General features: G+C 38.1%; 1 protein-coding gene across 4 annotated transcripts in view; it reads right to left on the bottom strand.

The window, feature by feature from the left end:
• Nucleotides 1–20,634, bottom strand: part of ITSN1 (intersectin 1) — a 243,466-nt gene that overhangs the window by 107,460 nt on the left and 115,372 nt on the right. For all 4 annotated transcript variants that reach the window (XM_058296182.2, XM_058296184.2, XM_058296183.2 and 1 more), the window contains 6 exons: nucleotides 17,036–17,099; nucleotides 13,241–13,378; nucleotides 8,834–8,949; nucleotides 5,701–5,963; nucleotides 3,833–3,982; nucleotides 3,603–3,743 (listed from right to left, as the gene is read on the bottom strand). In XM_058296182.2, coding sequence (XP_058152165.1) covers nucleotides 3,603–3,743; nucleotides 3,833–3,982; nucleotides 5,701–5,963; nucleotides 8,834–8,949; nucleotides 13,241–13,378; nucleotides 17,036–17,099 — 872 coding nt within the window. The remainder of the gene's footprint in view (nucleotides 1–3,602; nucleotides 3,744–3,832; nucleotides 3,983–5,700; nucleotides 5,964–8,833; nucleotides 8,950–13,240; nucleotides 13,379–17,035; nucleotides 17,100–20,634) is intronic.

The following is a 20,634-nucleotide window of genomic DNA, read 5'->3' as shown; positions in this document are numbered from 1 at the left end:
AACAACATAATTCTAAACAACCCATTAGTCAAAAGAAATGACAAAGAAACTCAAGAAGGACTTTGAACTGAATGAAAATGAAAACATAAACATATTAAATTTGTAGAATACGGCTATAATAGTGTGTAGGAGGAAATGTGTAGTTTAAAATGCTTATATTTAGAAATGAAGTCAGATCCACATTCAATGATCTAAGCTTCCTCACAAAATTAGGGGAAAAAAGCAAATTAAACCCATTGTAAGTAGATGGAAAGAAATAATAAAAGCAAAAATTGGGGATATATGGGAATTCCCTATATTTGGGTTTAATTTTTCTGTAAAACTTCTCTAAAAATAAAGTATATTACAAAAAAAGAACAAAAATCAACAAAATAGAAAACATACAATTGAAAAAAATCAATATAAGAGCTTTTTTAACAAAATAAAACTAACAAGATGGATCAAAAGAAAGAGACAAATTATCAACTTCAGAAATGAAAGAAGAGACATTCTTACAGATAATATAGATTTTAAAAGAATGAGAGATTATTATGAACAGCTACATAAATAAATTTAAAGAACAATGATGAAAAAGATAACTTCATTGAATTACAAATTATCAAAAGAGACTCAAGAAGAAATAGAAAACTGAATAGCCTTATATCTATTGAATAAATTTTGCAATTAAAAGTCTTCCCAAAAACAAACTACCAGGCCTAAAAGGCTTCACTGGTGAACACCACCAAAAATTCAAAGAAGAAATATCACCATTTCTAAAGCCAGCATTAACCCTGATACCCAAACCAGACAAGGACATTATAATAAAACAATATTCCTCAGAAATATAAATGAGAAGATCCATAATAAAATATTAGCAAAATGACTATAGTAATATATACAAATGAAAGAGTAATATACTATGACCAAGTGAGATTTATCCCAGGAATGGAAGGTTGGTTGAACTTTCAAAATTCAAATGACCCAATAAAAAAATAGAAAAAAGATTTAAGACACCTTCACAAAAGAAGACATATGCCAACAAGTTTAAGGAACTGTTCAATATCAATAGTTTTCAGGGAAAGGCAAATTAAAGCCACAATGAGATACTGTTACATACCCACCAGAATGACAATACTAAGTGTTCACAAGGATGAGAAACAATTATATAACTCATACACTGCTGATGAAAATGCAAAATGGCTCAGGAACTTTTTAAATGGTCTAACAACTTTTAAAGCGTTAAATAAGATTTATGGCAAAGCAATTTTACTCCTAAAAATTTAACCAAAAGAAATGGAAACATATTTCCACATAACAACTCATATGTGAATGCTCAAATCAGCTTTATTGATAAAAGCCCCAAACTAGAAATAACCAAAATGTCAATCACAGGTGAGCAGACAAACAAGGGAACTCTACCCACCAACGAAAAGGAACAAACTATTGACTCATCCACTAATGTGAATAAATTTCAAAAATATCATGCTGAGAAAAAGATCCCTGACAAAAAAAGAGTACTTACTATATGATTCCATTTATGTAAAACTCTAGAAAAGATATATCTTATACATAAAGATAAAATGGCTCAGTAGTTTCCTGGAGCCAGGAGTGTGGGTGAGAATTGACTGGGAAGAATCACAAGGGAATTGTTTAGTATGACAGAAATACTCTACAGTTTTACTATAGTGGTGATGACATGAATATTCAATTTTAAAAAACTCATCTGACAACTAAATGGGTGCATTTTATTGTATGTAAATTTCATCTCAATAAAAATAGTTTTTAAAAACTTCACTTCTCTTTGAGAATGAGTATTTGCCATAGATGAGTAATAATCCATGATAAGCCAACTGAAAATTTTACTATCAAATTCATACACACTCGAAAAAACATTTTTTCAATAATATCTGTGGAGCATTTTGTACCATTAGCATCTACTTAGTTATGTTAGTTAAACTGCACTGGCCTACAATATCAGGGGTATATTACAATTATTTCTTTCTGATTACACATGCCACCAAAAGAAAAAAAAACCTGGAAATACACTTTAACGTGAATTATTTTCCAGAGATCGTAATGTTGAAAACATATAAAGATAAAATTATGGTAAACCACTTAACGTACCACCTCTTTTTAATTGAAACAAACAATTAGGGGAAGCGGAAGTGGCTCAACTGATAGAACATCCGCCTACCATATAGGAGGTCCAGCGTTCAAACCCAGGGCCTCCTGACCCATGTGGTAAGGTGGCCCACGTGCAGTGCTGATGCGTGCAAGGAGTGCCCTGCCACACAGGGGTGTCCCCCATGTAGGGGAGCCCCACGTGCAAGGAGTGCGCCCTACAAGGAGAGCCACGCTGTGTGAAAAAAAGTGTAGCCTGCCCAGGAGTGGTGCCGCACACATGGAGAGCTGATGCAGCAAAATGATGCAACAGAAAAAGAGAAACAGATTCCCCATGCTGCCAGGAATGCAAGTGGACACAGAAGAACACAGCGAATGGACACAAGAGAGCAGACAATAGGGGGTGGAGGGGCAGAGAAATAAATAAAATAAATCTTTAAAAAAAAAAGACTCAATTAGGTCTCTGTAATGCCTAAAACCCTTCTTTCCTCACATAAATGTTCTACTTTTTGGACAACAGGAAAGAGAGCATTGATAGGTGTCTAGATTTAAGAAAATGGTGAGAAGGAAAATGTTTTTACCCAGCACAGGTGATGCTCAACTCAACTGTGAGTTAATGTTCTCAGTGCCTAAGTGAGGTGGGTTGGACTGTCCATTCAGCAGCTAAGGAATTAAAGCCTGAGTGATTGTCACTTCACTGGAGGGTTAAATTGAGCAGTATGGACAAAGGCCAAATATGATGATCAACTAAAGCTATATAAAGGAAGTGAATGTAATTTGCTTACATTTCAAAGCCTTACAACTGCTGTAACTTTCAAAATTGAGACGACCATGAGTCTCAGTTAGCATGGAGAAGATGGCCATTCTATAAAGGGGCTATGCAACAGCCAGTGAGTGTTTAGTGTATTTCTACTAAATAGCCAGCTCTGCACTAAATATCTGCCTTCTTTCGTAATGCAGTGTGGAACAGTATCTGCACAAAGTTGATGCCTTCCTAGCTCAACACCTGATATCAAACCAGGCGATACTTTATCAACTTGATGGGACTTCGGACAAGCAATGAAATGAAGATAGAACTGCCTGTAGTATCCAGTATGTCCCCCAGGATTCCCTTTAAGGAGACTCTGCCCTGCTCTAGCCACAATGACCTCCTTGCTGGAACTGGTCTCCCAGAGACATGCTAGAGACTCACTCAGGGCTTTCCCAATGCTGTTTCCCCTGCCAAGGAACTTGCTGAGCCAGGCAGCTCCACGGTCTAGTCCCTTTCAAGGCTTTGCTCAAATGGCACCCTCTCAGAGAAACCTGTTCTGACCCACTATTTACAACCACAACCCTCCTCAGCCCCTCCCCCACTCCCTCTCCACAGCACTTTTCATCTCACCTATTTAGTTAATATCTGTTTTCTCTACAAACAGAATGCACATTCCCCAGAGGTGGGGCTCTTGTCCCTTCTGTTCACTGCCAGGCCGAGGAGAGCTCCTGGCATGCCTGTATTTCCTCACCTGTAACTGTTGCTGTAGATGGGTGATTTCAGCAATTCTCAGTTCTCTAGACTTATTGGTACTCTCAATTTCTTGTCTTTGGGTGGTCAATCGACATCTGATATCTTGAAGTTTTCCTTCGAGTTGATGCTTTTTATCATTCTTTAATTTTAAAAAAAGATAAGTATTATCATTTTAATGATTCAATGTTAGTATATTTCCAAACCAAGTGTATTAAAAACCTCACTCACTAGAGCTTCTAGTTCAAATTCCAAAGTCTTTTTCTTTGCCTTCAGGACAACTATGTCCTCTTGTTCTTTGTTTCTTTGATTTAATAGTTCTTGCCGTCTATTCCTTTCCCATTCAAGTTGTCGTTGCCTTTCAAGTTCTCGTTTTGCAGCCTGTGAGACACAAAAACAGACAATTTATTATTTCTATGTGAAAAAAAGGAATATTTGGAACAGACATTTACATGGAATGAGAACTGAGAGGATCATTTCACCATTGGAATTTGAGTCTTTATGCCTTCAAGAATGCTTGATGTGATAAATAAAATTGTTCTTCCTTATTTAACTGACTTCCAAAGGGCAAGGAAAATTTCTTTCCTCTAGTGAATACATACCCCAAACCCCAGAATAAACCATAAATTTAAAACTTGTTTTTCTTTAATCAAAAGAGAACTATTTATCCCATTTTAAAGGTCTATGACTCCCACCTCCTTCATTACTCATTTCCTTTCTACTACAAAAGGTTCTGTAATTTCTCAGGAAACATCATTCTCTTTAACACTGACTGAATACTAGGTAGAGTGCACAGTCGGAGCATTTTCTGCTCCTTACTGCAATTGCCACTCACTCACCTGTCTTCCTGCCACACAGTAAGGTCCTGCAGGAGAAGGGAGAGCGGTGGTGCACCAATATGCTCCCATTAACTGACTAACGATGACTGGCATATGGAAAATGTCTCCTAAATAATTCTCAACAAATACTCCACAATGTCCTTAATTTAAATTGAAGAAGTAAAGCAAATCCCGTCTACAGCAAATCTACCTTTTGGTGGTCCATTCTGGAACTTTAATTCTTGTTAGTATCTAAGCGTGTCTGCCTTAATAAAAGTCAGCTCTGGTTACAAGCTTTCTAAAGCAATTGTCAGAAGACAAAATCAAAGAATTATTATATTTTTATAAATAAAAATCTCCCATCTTTAAAATACATATCATTCACATAAGAGAGAATCATGGCATTTACTGTTGGAGCAATATAATAAACTTGGAAAGACAGACGAGATTAGTTTGGCCCCTATCTAGATATGGCACCAAATTTATAAAGTATTCCACAGAATGCAGCGAAGATTTCTTAGACATATTTCTAAAAGTAAAATAATAGTTTCAGAACAATGTAATAGGTATGATACCAATTACGGTTTTAAAAAAATTACACAATAAACCTTCCCCTTCTTCACTACACAAACTTTATATTTCTATATATGTAAATGCAAAGGAAGTCTATAAAAATACTTAACTTACAATGGTTTCAATTTTTTACATGACTATTACATGACTATTACCTTATAAATGAACAATCACAGTAGCATTATTAATAACCATAAAGTAAAAATGATTAAAATGTCCATCAAATGATAAATAGATAAAGTATGGCATAGCCATACAATGACATATTATTTGGCAATAGAAAAAAGAAACATGCTGCAACATGAAAGAACCTTGAAAACATTATGCTACATGAAAGAATGAGAGTCACAAAAGGCCAAATATTTTATGATTCCATTTATATGAAATATTCAAAATAGGCAAATCTATAGTGACAGAAAGTGGTCAGTAGTTGCCAGGAGCTGGAGGGGAGAGGTGAATGGGCAGCAACTGCTAATGGCTGTGGGGTTTCTTCTTGGGGTGACGAAAACATTCTGAAATTAGTGGTGATGGTTCAACATCTTTGTGAATAGTATATAAAACCACTAACTTGTGGGAAAAGAAAAGAAAAAATAATTGTGTGAATATATTATGTATATAATTCTTTAAACAAATAGAGAGAGAGAGGGAAAGAAAGAGCAAGCCCAGGAGCACATATGCTAATTGTGGGGTGGCTCTTTCGTGGCTTACCTCGCGTCTTTCTATTTCTTTTCTCCTCTCTTCCTCTCTCTGACGTTCTAGTTCTCGTTGCTTTTCCAGTTGTTTCTCCAATTCTAATTGTCTTTTACGCTCTTGTTCCTGGCGTTCCCTCTCTTTCCTCTCTTGCTCTGCCCGCTCTAGTTGTGCCAGGCGCTCTTGCTCTTTGCGCTGCTGCTCCAAGAGAGCTTGTCTTCTTTTTTCTAGTTCCAGATTACCACGTTCAAAATTCTCACGTTTTTTATCTTCAAACGTTACTTTAAAACAAAAAACAGATCAGTTATGCAAAGGCATGATTTTTAACAAACTATTTTCAAAAGAAAAACACACTGGCATATTTTACTGCCTGTGCCCTTGTTACCTTTCCTAAGCACTAGGGAAAAAAACCTTCATCTCACCCTTTATTTAAATACTCTCCCTTCTACATCAAACACTGTCTCTAGAATAATCTGTACCATCACTCAATCTCCTTTCTTTACTTGTAACTCTATCCTTTCCTTTCTCTTACATGGCCTTGGTGCAATACTGACCCCCTATCTCTTCTGTATCTTGAATCTCTCCCCCTCAAGTTCCACCTCTTACCTTAAAATTGTAGCTGATGTGCTTTCTATTCTAAAAACAAGACATTTCTGGAAGCAGAGGTAGGAAGGTGAGCATTCTGAGTTTCACACTGAAAAGCAAGCTATGCCCTAATCCCTCTGTAGATCACCATGGGTAAATACTTTTCTTCAATCTAGTAAAAGGTTTACTTGTTTGAGGACATTGATTATGAATTTTAGATCTACTTCCCAGGCAATAATTTTTCTCTCTAACCTTTAAGAACCTTGCTTATGTCCATTTTAAGTTATTCATTGATCTTAATGCCATTCTCCAAGTTCCTTATTATGTTTTCTCACAAGTTTATTCAATTTTGTGTTTGCCTCTCATTCTTGGTACCAACCCCAGGCAAGGGAAACTCCACAGCCAGTCCCTGTACAACATTCCCATTGTTCCAAATCTATTTTTAAGAACTGCCACTTCACATTTCACCTTGAGATCTGTAGCTATGGCCATTCTTTCTTGGCTTCTTCCCACATTCCTGTTTGATTTTCACTGCTTTAGTTAGCCCTTCCTTACATACTATAGTTAGGAATACAGATTTAAGATGGTAAGTACGTTCTTTTCACATGTCTTCGGTGATTTCAGAGAAGACAGCAATTTCTTTTACTTTGCCACCTTAAAATTGAATTCCCTATATGTCTTTTTAAATTATAGTCTCTGGTACTATTCCTGGTATAAAGGGGGCAATTAATAAATGGCTGTTGAAAGAATGGATGCCTAAACAATTCTGATAACGTCAAATCCTATTCAAAAGTCTTAAATAAATATCTATTTAAGAAAAAGAAAATTCAAAATTCTAAGGATTTCTGTATGTATTTGCTTTTTTTCCAAAGATTTATTTTATTTTTTATTTCTCCCCCCAACCTTTCCCCCCTACCCACCCCACCCCGCCCCAGTTGTCTGTTCTCTGTGTCTATTCGCTGCATCGTCTTCTTTGTCCGCTTCTGTTGTTGTCAGTGGCACGGGAATCTGTATTTCTTTTTGTTGCGTCATCTTGTTGTGTCAGCTCTCCATGTGGGCACCATTCTTGGGCAACTGCACTTTCTTTCACGCTGGGCGGCTCTCCTTACGGGGCACATTCCTTGGGCATGGGGCTCCCAAGTGGCAGGGCACTCCTTGCGCACATTAGCACTGCATGTGGACCAGCTCCACACGGGTCAAGGAGGCCCGGGGTTTGAACTGTGGACCTCCCATGTGGTAGACGGACGCCCTAACCACTGGGCCAAGTCTGCTTCCCTGTATTTGCTTTTGAGACTTTGTTGCTATTATTATTAAAATCTAGAAGGTTCCTTACTTCCACTTACAACACTACTCAACCTTCAAGTCTCAACTCAAATATGACCTCTTCTGCAGATATTTCATTCCTTGTGCCTTTCCCAACCTAGGCCAACCAATTGTAAATAACCTCCTCTGTGCATCTCTAATACTCTTATTATGAACTTACCTGCTTTGATGATGGTTTATAAGGATTTCTGAAATCCTCTATTAGATTATAAGCTTCCATACAGTAAAAGGCCATGTATTAATTAGCCTCTATTTTTCTTCACTGAACTCAACTCATAGCCTTGTACATAGAACACGTTCAATAAATATTTCAACAGTGAATAAAAGTAATTTAGTTTGAAGAGGAGCAATTAACCATAATTTAAAAATGTATAAAGAGGGAAATGGACTTTGGCCCAGTGGTTAGGGCATCCGTCTACCACATGGGAGGTCCGTGGTTCAAACCCCGGGCCTCCTTGACCCGTGTGGAGCTGGCCATGTGCAGCGCTGATGCGCGCAAGGAGTGCCGCGCCACGCAGGGGTGTCCCCCGCGTAGGGGAGCCCCACGCGCAAGGAGTGCACCCCGTAAGGAGAGCCGCCTAGCGCGAAAGAAAGTGCAGCCTGCCCAGGAATGGCGCCGCCCACACTTCCTGTGCGGCTGACAACAGAAGCGGACAAAGAAACAAGACGCTGCAAAAAGACACAGAAAACAGACAACCGGGGGAGGGGAATTAAATAAATAAAAATAAATCTTAAAAAAAAAAAAATGTATAAAGAGACCACGAAATAAATTTCACTTGCTCCTCACTATCAATTATCATCTCATCATTAACAATTCATAGACATCTTAGACTACTTTAATAATATGATGAATTTATCTATTGTAAATAGGAGTATTTAATATAGTTTTGGATATTAAGAAGTTTTCAATTTTTCTATAACATGAGAAAATAACAGTAAGTGATTTCACATTTTATTCATACATCAGGCAATTCCGTCTGCTTATCAATTTTTAGTGTTCTACAGGTAATATTTATTAAATTTCTGATTAGCAGTATATAACCAAATTTCAAGTTAAAAGTTATGGCACATGTGTATTAGTGGAGTTCTTATTTCTCTAGCCATTTTTAAAAGCTTATGAACAGTGTCTTCTTTCTGATAAGTCTCAGTTAAAGGAATACAGCAAAAATGTTAAATTTATTTTTACCTCCATCTTTGCTTCAGAGGTAGAGATGACATAACTGAAATATAAAAATTGCCTTACCAGGTAATTTCTTCTCTAGCTGTTGCTGTTCATCTTCTAAAACTGGTTCTTCTGGTAACCTTTGATCTACAGATGCTGAGCTTATAACAGACATGCCACTGCCAGATCGAACTCTTCTGAAATTATGGAAAAAAAGAAATAGATTCAAATAAAGAGGGCTGGGTAGAATTGAGCAAGTTATGAACATCAATTTTTAAAGATAACACCATACAATGGAGCAAATTTCATTTATACTGAGGAAAAGATAAAGACTCGGTCCTCTCTATTCAACAAGGGTTTTTAAAAATTGACCGTGTGAGGGCATTACTATAAGCCTGACAGGAATAAAAGGATTAGAAGAGCCTAGTATGAACAACTGTACATCAGAAAAATACATATGAAATAGAAAAACTCCTAGATATACAAGAATTACCTAAACAGAAATTCTCAGTAGGCCTGCAACAAGTAAAGTGATTGGATTAGTAATAAAAAACCTCCCAACAAAAAAGTCTACCACATGGCTTCACTGCTGAATTCTACCAGACATCTAAAAAAATTGAAGAATGCTTTCTAAATCATTCTGTAAGACGAGCATCACCATGCCATTAAAGCCATATAAAGACAGCATTAAAAAGCTAGAGCAATTTCCCTTATGAATACAGATATAAAAATCCTCAAAAAAAAAAACAACAACATGGGAAACGGACTTTGGTCCAGTGGTTAGGGCGTCCGTCTACCACATGGGAGGCCCACGGTTCAAACCCCGGGCCTCCTTGACCCGTGTGGAGCTGGTCCATGCGCAGTGCTGATGAGCGCAAGGAGTGCTGTGCCACACGGGGGTGTCCCCCGCGAAGGGGAGCCCCACGCGCAAGGAGTGCACCCGTAAGGAGAGCCACCCAGTGCGAAAGAAAGTGCAGCCTGCTGAGGAATGGCGCCACCCACACTTCCCCTGCCGCTGACGACAACAGAAGCGGACAAAGAAACAAGACGCAGCAAAAAGACACAGAAAACAGACAACCGGGGGAGGGGAATTAAATAAATAAAAATAAATCTTTAAAAAAAAAAACAACAACAACCAAAAAACAAAAACCTAGCAAACGGAATCCAACAGCATATTGAAAGGAATATATACCATGGTTACATGGTATTTATCATAAGAATGCAAGAGAGGTTCAACACACAAAAATCAGTGTAATGCACAGCGTTAACAAAATGAGGAATAAAGCCCACATGATGATCTCAACTGATGCAGAAAAACTACTTGACAAAATCCAGCACCCATTCTTTTTTTTTAAATCAAAAATTTTTAAGGATTTATTTTATTTATTTATCTCCCCACCCGCCTTGTTCTCGTTTGTGCTCGCTGTCTGCTCATCTTCTCTTTAGGGGGCACCAGGAACCCAACCTAGGACCTCCCATGTAGGAGAGGTGCTCAATTGCTTGACCCATCTCTGCTCCCTGGTTTGTTGTCTCTCACTGTCTCTCCCCGTTGAGTCATCTTGTTGCTTCAGCTCACCACGCCTGCCTGTTGCGCCAGCTCACCTTCTCCAGGAGGTCCCGGAAACTGAACCTGGGACCTTCCTCGTGGTAGCCAGGACTCCCGCTTCCAAACCATTCTTGATAAAATCACTCAGAAAACAAAGAAGAGAGGGGAACTTCCTCAACATAATAAAGGGCCTTTATTAAATCCTACAGCTAAAAAACTCAATTGTGAGAGCCTCAAAGTTTTTCCTATAAGATCAGGAACAAGACAAGGATAACCACTTTCACCAGTTATTCAATACTGTACTGGGAATTCTATGCAGAAAAATTAGGATAGAAAGAGAACAAAGGCATTCAAATCGGAAAGGAAGAATGAAACTATCTCTATTGGCAGATAACATGATCCTATACGTAGAAAATCCCAAGAAAGAAACTAGAGGTAATAAATGAATATAGCAAAGTTGTGGGGTATAAGATCAACATGCAAAAAATTGTTTCTATAAATCTGAAATGAACACTGTGAAATTAAAATTAAGAAAACAATTCCATTTAGAATAGCATCTAAAAGAATAAAGTAGGAACAAATTTAACCCAGGAGGTGAAAGACTTGTACAGTGAAAACTGTAAAACCCTGCTGAAAGAAATTAAAGAAAAATAGATGGCAAGTCATACTGAGTTCATGGATTGGAAGACTTAATATTGTTAAGACATCAGTACTACATAAAGATTCAATGCAATCCATATCAAAATTTCAGCAGCGCTTTTTTTCTGAATTGAAAACGTCAATCCTCAAATTCATATGGAATTGCAAGGGGTTCCAAAATAGCCAAAGCAATTTTGAAAAAGAATTTCAAATTTGAAATAGAATTTCTGATAAAAATGTTGGTAATAGATGGTGGTGATGATAGCACACCATGAGAGTAATAGTGTTGAATTGTACATTTAAAAATGGTTAAAATGGGAAATTCTGTGTTATATGTTACCACAATAATATTTTAAAAAAGGAAAAGAAGCGGGGGTGGTGGTGGTGGTGGTGGTGGTGGTGGTGGTGGTGGAAGGAAAGGGATAAACAGAATTTACCGGGAAACGGACTTTGGCCCAGTGGTTAGGGCGTCCGTCTACCATATGGGAGGCCCGCGGTTCAAACCCCAGGCCTTCTTGACCCGTGTGGAGCTGGCCATGCGCAGTGCCGATGCGCGCAAGGAGTGCCGTGCCACGCAAGGGTGTCCCCCGCGTGGGGGAGGCCCACGCGCAAGGAGTGCGCCCGTGAGGAAAGCCGCCCAGCGTGAAAAGAAAGAGCAGCCTGCCCAGGAATGGCGCCGCCCACACTTCCCGTGCCGCTGACGACAACAGAAGCGGACAAAGAAACAAGACGCAGCGAATAGACACCAAGAACAGACAACCAGGGGAGGGGGGAAATTAAATAAATAAATAAATCTTTCAAAAAAAAAAAACAGAATTTACCTAAGAACACTCCCAAGAAAATAACTGATCACACGTAAAGAAAACTATGACCAAAATATAGGGGAGAGGGAGGAGGAGAACATTTCAAATCATCAGACCCTGAGTTCCAAGTCTGCTCAAAATGTTTAGAACCATGAGCGAAATAAGGACAATTCCAAAAGACTGAATACTCAATAATTGTAAAGTTGTTACAACAGTGCCTTGGACATGGTAAGCACTCAGTAAGTGTTCACTGCTATTCCCAATGCCCCATAAACTCCAGAGATTTAAGCTCTTCCAAGGAAAGACTAGCAACTCAGCTGGTTGGGAACATCTCTTTCCCTTTACATAGTCTTTCTATTTCTTAATAAACACATGAAATGTCTACACTTTAAAGTTCCAAAAACAAAATACTTAGTTTACCAAATAATTTCACTTTAAACCATTAACCTTACTCTTTTAAACCAAACTACCTATTCTTTTTAGATCTTTTTTAATCAAGTTCAGATGTTAAGTATATCTTGAAGTGATTCTTGCAACTGTGGAACTTACAGACCCTGTGAGAGAGAGAGAGAGAAAGAGAGCGCATGCGAGAGCACACACGAGTAGGCCAAGGAAGCAAGAAGCTGAAATCCATGTCACCCAGAACACAAACAGAGAAACCAGCAGGCATCACCATGTATCTTGCCATGTGGCAGAGGAGTCAAGGATCTCTGGCAGTCAGCCTTCAGGAAAAAAGTATTGCCTTGATGATGCCTTGATTTGGACATTCTCATGGTCTCAAAGCTGTAAGCTTGCAAGCTAATAAACTCCCACTGTCAAAAGCCAACCCACTTCATGATATATTGTTTTCAGTGGCAAACAAAAACAAGGAATTATGACAAATTATTTTTATCTTTCTATTTTTTATTCTTCTTCGTGGCTTATAAGATCTCATATTTGTCTTTTATGTTTAAAACTTTGAGAAGTTGTTGGGAGGGTGTGCACATGAAGTCTGTATGTGAAACTATCAGTCACCTAAGATTTCACCCGACTGGAGGAGCCTAGTGTGCCCCCTTGACATCTCTACTGACACTGTGTTTCAGACTAGGATTATTTTCTTTAATTATCTTCCTAATTATAATTTGTACATTGGCAGCATTTTGTATAGAATTCACAAGTGAAATCTCCTTGCTTTATCTTCTATGTACAGGTTTATGCAGTTTCTTTTTCACTAACATATGTCCCTAAAATTTCTGGTAAGTTTAGGTTGCATGTATGGTTACTAAATCAACAATCTTTTAAAATTTCACTTGGTTGATTCACTAATAAATTAAAAGTATTTGAAGAAAAAGAATGGACCAATATTAATAAAGAATAAAAAATAAGATTATCTTGGATTAACAGATATTTAATTCATTTGCTAGGGGAAAAAAATCACTATAGGATATACATTCAACAAAGCCAAGTTTGAAATTCACATACTCAGCACACAAATTCTTATTAATGTCAAATCTTCCTTACCTAAATGAAGGTGGAATATATTCTGGAGGCAGGACAGGTGGCAGTGGTTGGCCAGACATAGCTACATCAATTAAGTGCATAGCCAGGATAAATTCTTCTGCTGTGAGTTTTCCGTCTTGATCAATGTCAGAAAGATTCCTATGGAACAAAAAATTAGCTGTAATCGGTTTTCATTAAAATGTACACCTTTTACTATTAGTGACTGTTTAAAAAGCTCTGTTTTCTTATTCTGACCCAACTGAGTCTCACTGTGCCTTAGCTTATAAAAAGTACCTATTTCAAACTGCTGTTGCAAACAGAAAATGAGATAATCCATATAATGTAGTTGGAACAGTATTCAGCATTCAACACATTAACTGTGATTATAATTATTCTGTACTCAATCTTATCAAGGTCATTAAAAATATTCATAGACCAAAAAACATCACATTCATATTCTACATATATTTAACACTATGATCTAGGCGGCAAACTTTCTCCTTAAGTACCAAATAGTAAATATTTTAGGCTTTGCAGGCTATACAGGCTCTGTGGGGACTATTCAAGTCTGTTTTTTAGCACTGAAGCAGCCAGACAAGATGGACACTAGGGGCGTGGCTGTGCTACCATAAAACTTCACCTACAATCTCAAGGTGGGTGAGTCTGGACCACAAGGATGTACTGGGCTGACTCTGAGCCAGGCCTACGTGGGTGGATCTTTAGGTCTCCAGCCAGACACAAGGTGTTTTCTCCTCCAATCTGTACCATACTTCATAATGAACTTACCCACAAGCTATTACAGTATGTAAACACTTTTTTCTATCAAGTCCCAGAATGTGATTTTTACTTAGCAATTTCTGGACACCAAAAGAGGATGAGAGGCAACAAATACGTCCCCTATAATGTCAACAGGACAAATGCTACATTGGGAAACTGCCTTTTCCTGATTCCATAAATCAAAAACTTTCTTCTTAATTTTCACATATAACCTTTTTATCTTTTGTTTTTAAAGTAAGGTATAATTTCTTAGAGTAACACTCACCCTTTTTAGAGTACAGTTCTGTGAGGTTTGAAAAAGTTGGGTAACTATCACCATAATATATAAAAACTTTCATCACCATAAAATTTCCCCCATATTTCTTTAGAGCCAACTACTTCCCCTCTCCTCACACTCTGGCAACCACTGTTCTCTTTTCTGTCCCATTGTTTTGCTTTTTCAGTTGCCAGATACTCATTTTTAAACAGAACAGAGCCACAAATGAAAATCCCTGCCTGCTTTTCCTTGTGTCCTTCTTTTTTAGCCATCATCATTAGCCATGCCTAGGAAAATCAGATTAGAGGGCAGGTAAAATTCCCAACCCCCCACTTCCTTTTCTGGTTATGAACATTTAATTAACGTAATTTTTCAGTATGTCCAAGGACAAATAGTAACATTCTAATAGAAGTCTCAAATATTTTCCCCAAAGAGGGCAGTTTATAAACAAGAAATGAAATAAACATTTCAACATATTTTGGTATCATTAGAAGAACTTAATAAATTGTTAACTAATCTCTATGAGTGTTAATTCAGAGGGTCCTAAGATATTGGTATCTATCCAGATGTAAAGAGTTCTGGGTGTGTCATTGATATAAGGTGTTTTCTAACTGCTCTATTCCACAGTGTGGCAGTTTGATATTATTTTATAAATCCCAAAAAGAGAAAGATTATGATTGTAAACTAATCTATTCCTCTGAGTGTGATATGCTTTGATTGCATTAAATTCAAGTGAAGGGCCTTTGATTAGATTATTTGATAAGATTACTTGGGGCTTTTGTTTCATCTACATCAGTGGGCACTGTTTAGGTTGAGTCCCTACACCCTTGCTGGATCTGATATAAATTGACACTTACTGAGACAGACACAAGAAGAGAGAACTTTCTCATTTTGACTCTGCCATGTGACACAAAGAAGGCTCAAACAACTGAGGCCCCAGGGAGAGGTGAGCCACTTTGCCTGAAAGCTTACAGCTGAGATTGGAAAGAGAGCAGAAGAGCTAAGACTGATAAAGGAAGCCTGAAAAGAAAGAAGCCCTATGCCAGGAGAGAGGGGACTACAGGATCACTTAAGCATGAAGGCTCAAGAGGCTGGATCTACAGAGCTCAAGAGGAAGGGTAAGGCCGGAGGGGAAGGCAGAGACGAGCCAGACATCAGTGGCCATCTTGCTTCCACACGAGTCTTTGGTGAGAAAGTACCTCTTAACAGTGCCTTGAGTTGAACTTTTTAATGCCTTGGAACGGTAAGCTTTTACCCCAAATAAACCCCATTATAAAAGCCAACAGATTTCTGGTACTTTGTATCGGCAGCCCTTTGTCAGACTACTACATACTGGAGACCCTTTTATATGAAGCAGAAGGGAATATGGAGATGGAAAGGAGTAGCACAAAAACTGGACTACTTAGGAATCAACCATATCAATGTACCTTGCAGAAAAGTAATGAACTTAGCATGTGAGCAGTGTAGACCAGGTTTTATGTTCCAGGAAGAATCTATGGATAATATATAAGCAAAAGATGCATGCTTCTTAAGAAACCATTCTGATAATATGTAAATGTCAGGAAACTCTTAGGATCTCATCAATGGCAATTAAAATTATAAAAAGATAGACAAAGAAATGCTATGTGCTTTTCAATGAAAATATACACTATCACCTCTGATGTAGACTCGACACCACCTCAAAAAAAAGGAAGGAAAAATCAAATTTCAATCTAATCAAGCTTCTACATCAATGGTTCTCGAAATGGAAGGATTTTATAACCAAGGGACATTTGGCAATGTCTGGTGACATTTTGATGGTCACAATGGGGGACAGAGGGAAGGCATACTACTGGCATCTAGCCTTTAGAGAGTAGAGGCCAGGTATGCTATTAAAAATCCCACAATGCAAAGGACACAGAACACAGAATTATCCAGGCCAAAATGTCAATAGTGCTGAGGCTGAGAAGCCCTACTACAACTAGCTACCAATTTCTAGGAAATACAGATATCAGAGGGAAAAAATTAAACAACACTAACACACTACAAGATACAATCTCAAAATTTAGACTACAATAAACTATAGAACAAATGATCTGTTGCTTTTGTTTTGTTTTTGAAAAGGGACACAGAGTTAGAGAACAACCTATAGATTAAAGAAGATTTAAAAGGTATAATGGTTAGTGGTGATGGTGGTATAACATTGTGATCATAATTAATATCACTGAATTGTATACTTTAAAGTGGCTAAAAAGAAAATTTTATGCTGTATATATATGTTACCAGAGTAAAAATTTAAAAAATAAAAATATCAACCAGTTCCTACAAAGTATGGATTTTAGTCCTGATTTGAATAAACTATTTTAAAAATTATGAGGCAATCTAAGGAATTTGAATACTACTTATTTAATGATAAGGACAGTTAAAAATTTTAGGTGGACTACTGGTATTGCAGTTATAGTAAAACATATTCTTATCTCTTAGAGATACATGCTGAACTATTTGCAGATGAAATAATATGACTGAGATTGGGCTTAAAATAACTGAGAAGGAAGAAGGGAGAAATAAGACTTGCCATGAGTTGAGAATTATTTGAGCTATGTTATGAGTTCTCGAGGGTTTGTTAATTTGGTACTTTTTCATTTGGGTTTTCCAAAACAAAAAGGAGAAAAATTAAGAGAAGCAACAACCACAACTAATTAAAAATTAAACATATTCCATACATCCTCCTACAAATATATTACTCTAAATAACTCATAAGGTTCTACCACTTTATACAAACAAAGGACCTTTTCATTCCTTACCATATTGAAGCCAGTTGAGCCTGTGGTAAACTTGATTGCATAAGAATTGTTCTTGCTTGGGGACCTAAACAAAAACCAGGAAAAGGAGAACAAGATGAATCAGCAAATCCTGTCAGAAAGAACCAGTGTTCTGCACATATGTACTATGCAGTGTCAGGCAATATAGTACTTTAAACAAGATTTGCTATTTCCCTAGGGGATTCTGAAAAGGAAATTAAGCCCTAATGAAATAGGGAAGAAACAGAAAGCACAGGCACAGTGACCAGCACATAACATCAGCAACAAGAGCTTGTTAATTGTATATTTAATGAGGATTAAGCAGCTAAAAAGTAGAGTTTCAAAATATAACCTGCCTTGTCCAGACTACCATTTCTACTTGCATCCGGCTTTTATTTAAAAAGCTGAAATCTATTCTCTCTGAATTCACCACCTTCTGCCATTGCCACCGCCTGCTACCTCCATCACAACCACCGTCAGTCAAATTCAAAGAAGAGTCAGAGAATGTTAGAGCAGGAAAGGACCTTAGAGGTCATTCCTTCCAACCATTTCACCGTAGACATTAAAAAAGAGACAGACTTGCTCAAGGTTGCACAGATAGTTAATATCACCACCAGGATGAGAATGCATTTCCCATGTAGCAACTAAAAAGACTGGAATTTCAACTCGCCTTCTTTCAAAATCTGCTTTCACTTCTTTGAAATCCTTGTTAATTGTCATAATATCTGGCATGAAACTAGCCTTAGTATGATACAAGTCAGAAGTTATAATTGGAGATTTGTAAAAACTTATTATAGAAGTTGTAGGTTTACAGAAAAGTCATGCATAAAATAATTAAAATGCAGAGTTTCCATATATACCCAATAAATTATTAACATATTACATTGGTGTTGTATATTTGTTACAATTCATGAAGGAACATTTTTATATTTATACTGTGAACTATAATTGTACTATTAAGCAGAGTCCATTGTTTACAACAGAAGTCACTGTTAGTGTTGTATATTCCTATGTTGATTTTTTAAAAATCTTCATTCTAGTAACATATATTTAACCTAAAATTTCCCCTTTTTCACCACATTTAACTATATAACTCACTGCTGTTAATTACATTCACAATGCTGTGCTACCATCACTACCATCCATTATAAAAATTTTACAAACAACCCAAATAGAAATTCTGTACAACTCAAGCTTTAACTCCACTTTCACTACACCAGGTCCCTGGTAACCTAAACTCCAGATTCTTACTATGAGTTTCCTTATTGTAATTATTTCTTATCAGTGAGATCATTCAATAGTTGTCCTTCTGTGTCTGGCTTATTTCAGTTAACATGATGTCTTTAAGGTTCATCCATATTGTCACATGTATCAGAACTTCATTCCTTTTTTAAAAATTTCTCTCCCCTTCCCTGCCTCCCCACCCCCAGCCCCATCCATTTGTCTGCTCCCTGCGTCCGTTCACTGTGTTTTCCTGTGTTAGTTTCTATTCTTGTCAGTGGCACCCGGAATCTGTGTCATCTTTTGTTGCATCATCTTGTTGAGTCAGCTCTCCGTGTGTGCGGCGCCATTCCTGGGCAGGCTGCTCTTTTTTCACGCGGGCAGCTCTCCTTACGGGAAGCATTGCTTGCACATGAGGCTCCCCTATGCGGCCTGGCACTCCTTGCATGCATCAGCATTGCGTGTGGGCCAGCTTATCACACGGGTCAGAGGGCCCTGGGTTTGAACCTTGGACCTCCCATGTGGTAGGCAGATGTCCTATCTGTTGTGCCAAATCCGCTTCCCAGAACTTCATTCCATTTTATGGCTGTATATTATTCCATTGTATGTATAGTTATTTTATTTATCCATTCATTGGTTGGACACTTGGGATGCTTCCATCTTTTGATAACTGTGAATATGCTATCATGAACATCAGCGCACAAATATGTTTGAGTCCCTGCTTTCAATTCTTTGGGGTTATATACCTTAAATTGGGATTGCCGGGTCACATGGCAACTCTGTACTTAAAGTCATGAGAAACTGCCATGCTATCTTCTACAGCAGCTGCACCATTTTACATTGCTACCATCAAAGAATGAATGTTCCTATTTCTCCACATCCTCACCAACACTTATTTTTTTTTTTAAATACTAGCCATTCTAGTGGCTTGAAAACAGTATCTCATTGTGGTTTATTGCTTTGTATTTCTGTAATAGCTAATGATTTGGGCATTTTTTTCATATGCTTTTTAGTCATTTGTATATCCCCTTTGGAGAAATGTCTAATTGTCTTTTGCACATTTCTCCATTGAATTATCTTTTTATTGTGGATATTAAACCATTACTGAATATGTATTAATAGTTTCCAAACATTTTCTACCATCGAGTAAGTTGTCTTTTCACTTTCATGATAAAGTGCTTTGTTTTCTTTTGTTTTTTTTTAAATTATTTATTTATTTTTTTAAATTACATTATGAAAAATATGAGGTCCCATTCAACCCCACCGCCCCCGCCCCCCACTCCCCCCACAGCAACACTCTCTCCCATCATCATGACACATCCATTGCACCTGGTAAGTTCATCTCTGAGCATCACTGCACCCCATAGTCAATGGTCCACATCATAGCCCAGACTCTCTCACGTTCCATCCAGTGGGCCCTGGGGGGATCTATAATGTCCCGTAATTGTCCGTGAAGCACTATCCAGGACAACTCCACGTCCCGAAAACGCCTCCACATCTCATCTCTTCCTCCCGTTCCCCACACCCAGCAGCCACCATGGCTACCGTTCCCACACCCATTCCACATTTTCTCTGTGGACATTGGATTGGTTGTGTCCATTGCACATCTATGTCAAGTGAGGGCTTAGATTCCATATGGGTACTGGATGCACTCCTCCCGCTTCCAGTTGTAGACACTCTAGGCTCCATGTTGTGGTGGTTGACCTTCTTCAACTCCATGTTAGCTGAGTGGAGTAAGTCCAATAAATCAAAGTGTAGGAGCTGCATGATAAAGTGCTTTGATGCACAAAGTTTTTAATTTTAATGCGGCCCCATTTACCTATTTTTTCTTTTGTTGCTTGTACTTTGGGTGTAAAGACTAAGAAACCGTTGCCTAGGTGGCGGACTTGGCCCAGTGGTTAGGGCGTCCGTCTACCACATGGGAGGGCCACGGTTCAAACCCTGGGCCTCCTTGACCCATGTGGAGCTGGCCCATGCGCAGTGCTGATGCGCGCAAGGAGTGCCCTGACATGCAGGGCTGTCCCCCGCGTAGGGGAGCCCCATGCGCAAGGAGTGCACCCCATAAGGAGAGCCGCCCAGCGCGAAAGTGCAGCCCACCTCAAAATGGCGCCACCCACACAGAGAGCTGACACAACAAGATGACGCAACAAAAGAAACACAGATTCCTGTGCTGCTGAAGCGGCAAAGAAGACGCAGCAAACAGACACAGAACAGACAACCGGGGGGCAGGGGAGAGAAATAAATAAATCTTTAAAAAAAAAAAAAAAAGAAAGAAACCATTGCCTAGCACAGAGTCCTTAAGATGCTTCCCTTCATTTTCTTCCAGAAGTTTTATAATCCTGGTTCTTATATTAACGTCTTTGATCCATTTTTTTAAAATA

Source organism: Dasypus novemcinctus, chromosome 4 (assembly GCF_030445035.2).
Source record: "Dasypus novemcinctus isolate mDasNov1 chromosome 4, mDasNov1.1.hap2, whole genome shotgun sequence".
Taxonomy (NCBI): Eukaryota; Metazoa; Chordata; class Mammalia; order Cingulata; family Dasypodidae; genus Dasypus; species Dasypus novemcinctus.
The sequence above is the reverse complement of the archived record's forward strand: the minus strand, read 5'-3'. Positions and strand labels throughout refer to the sequence as shown.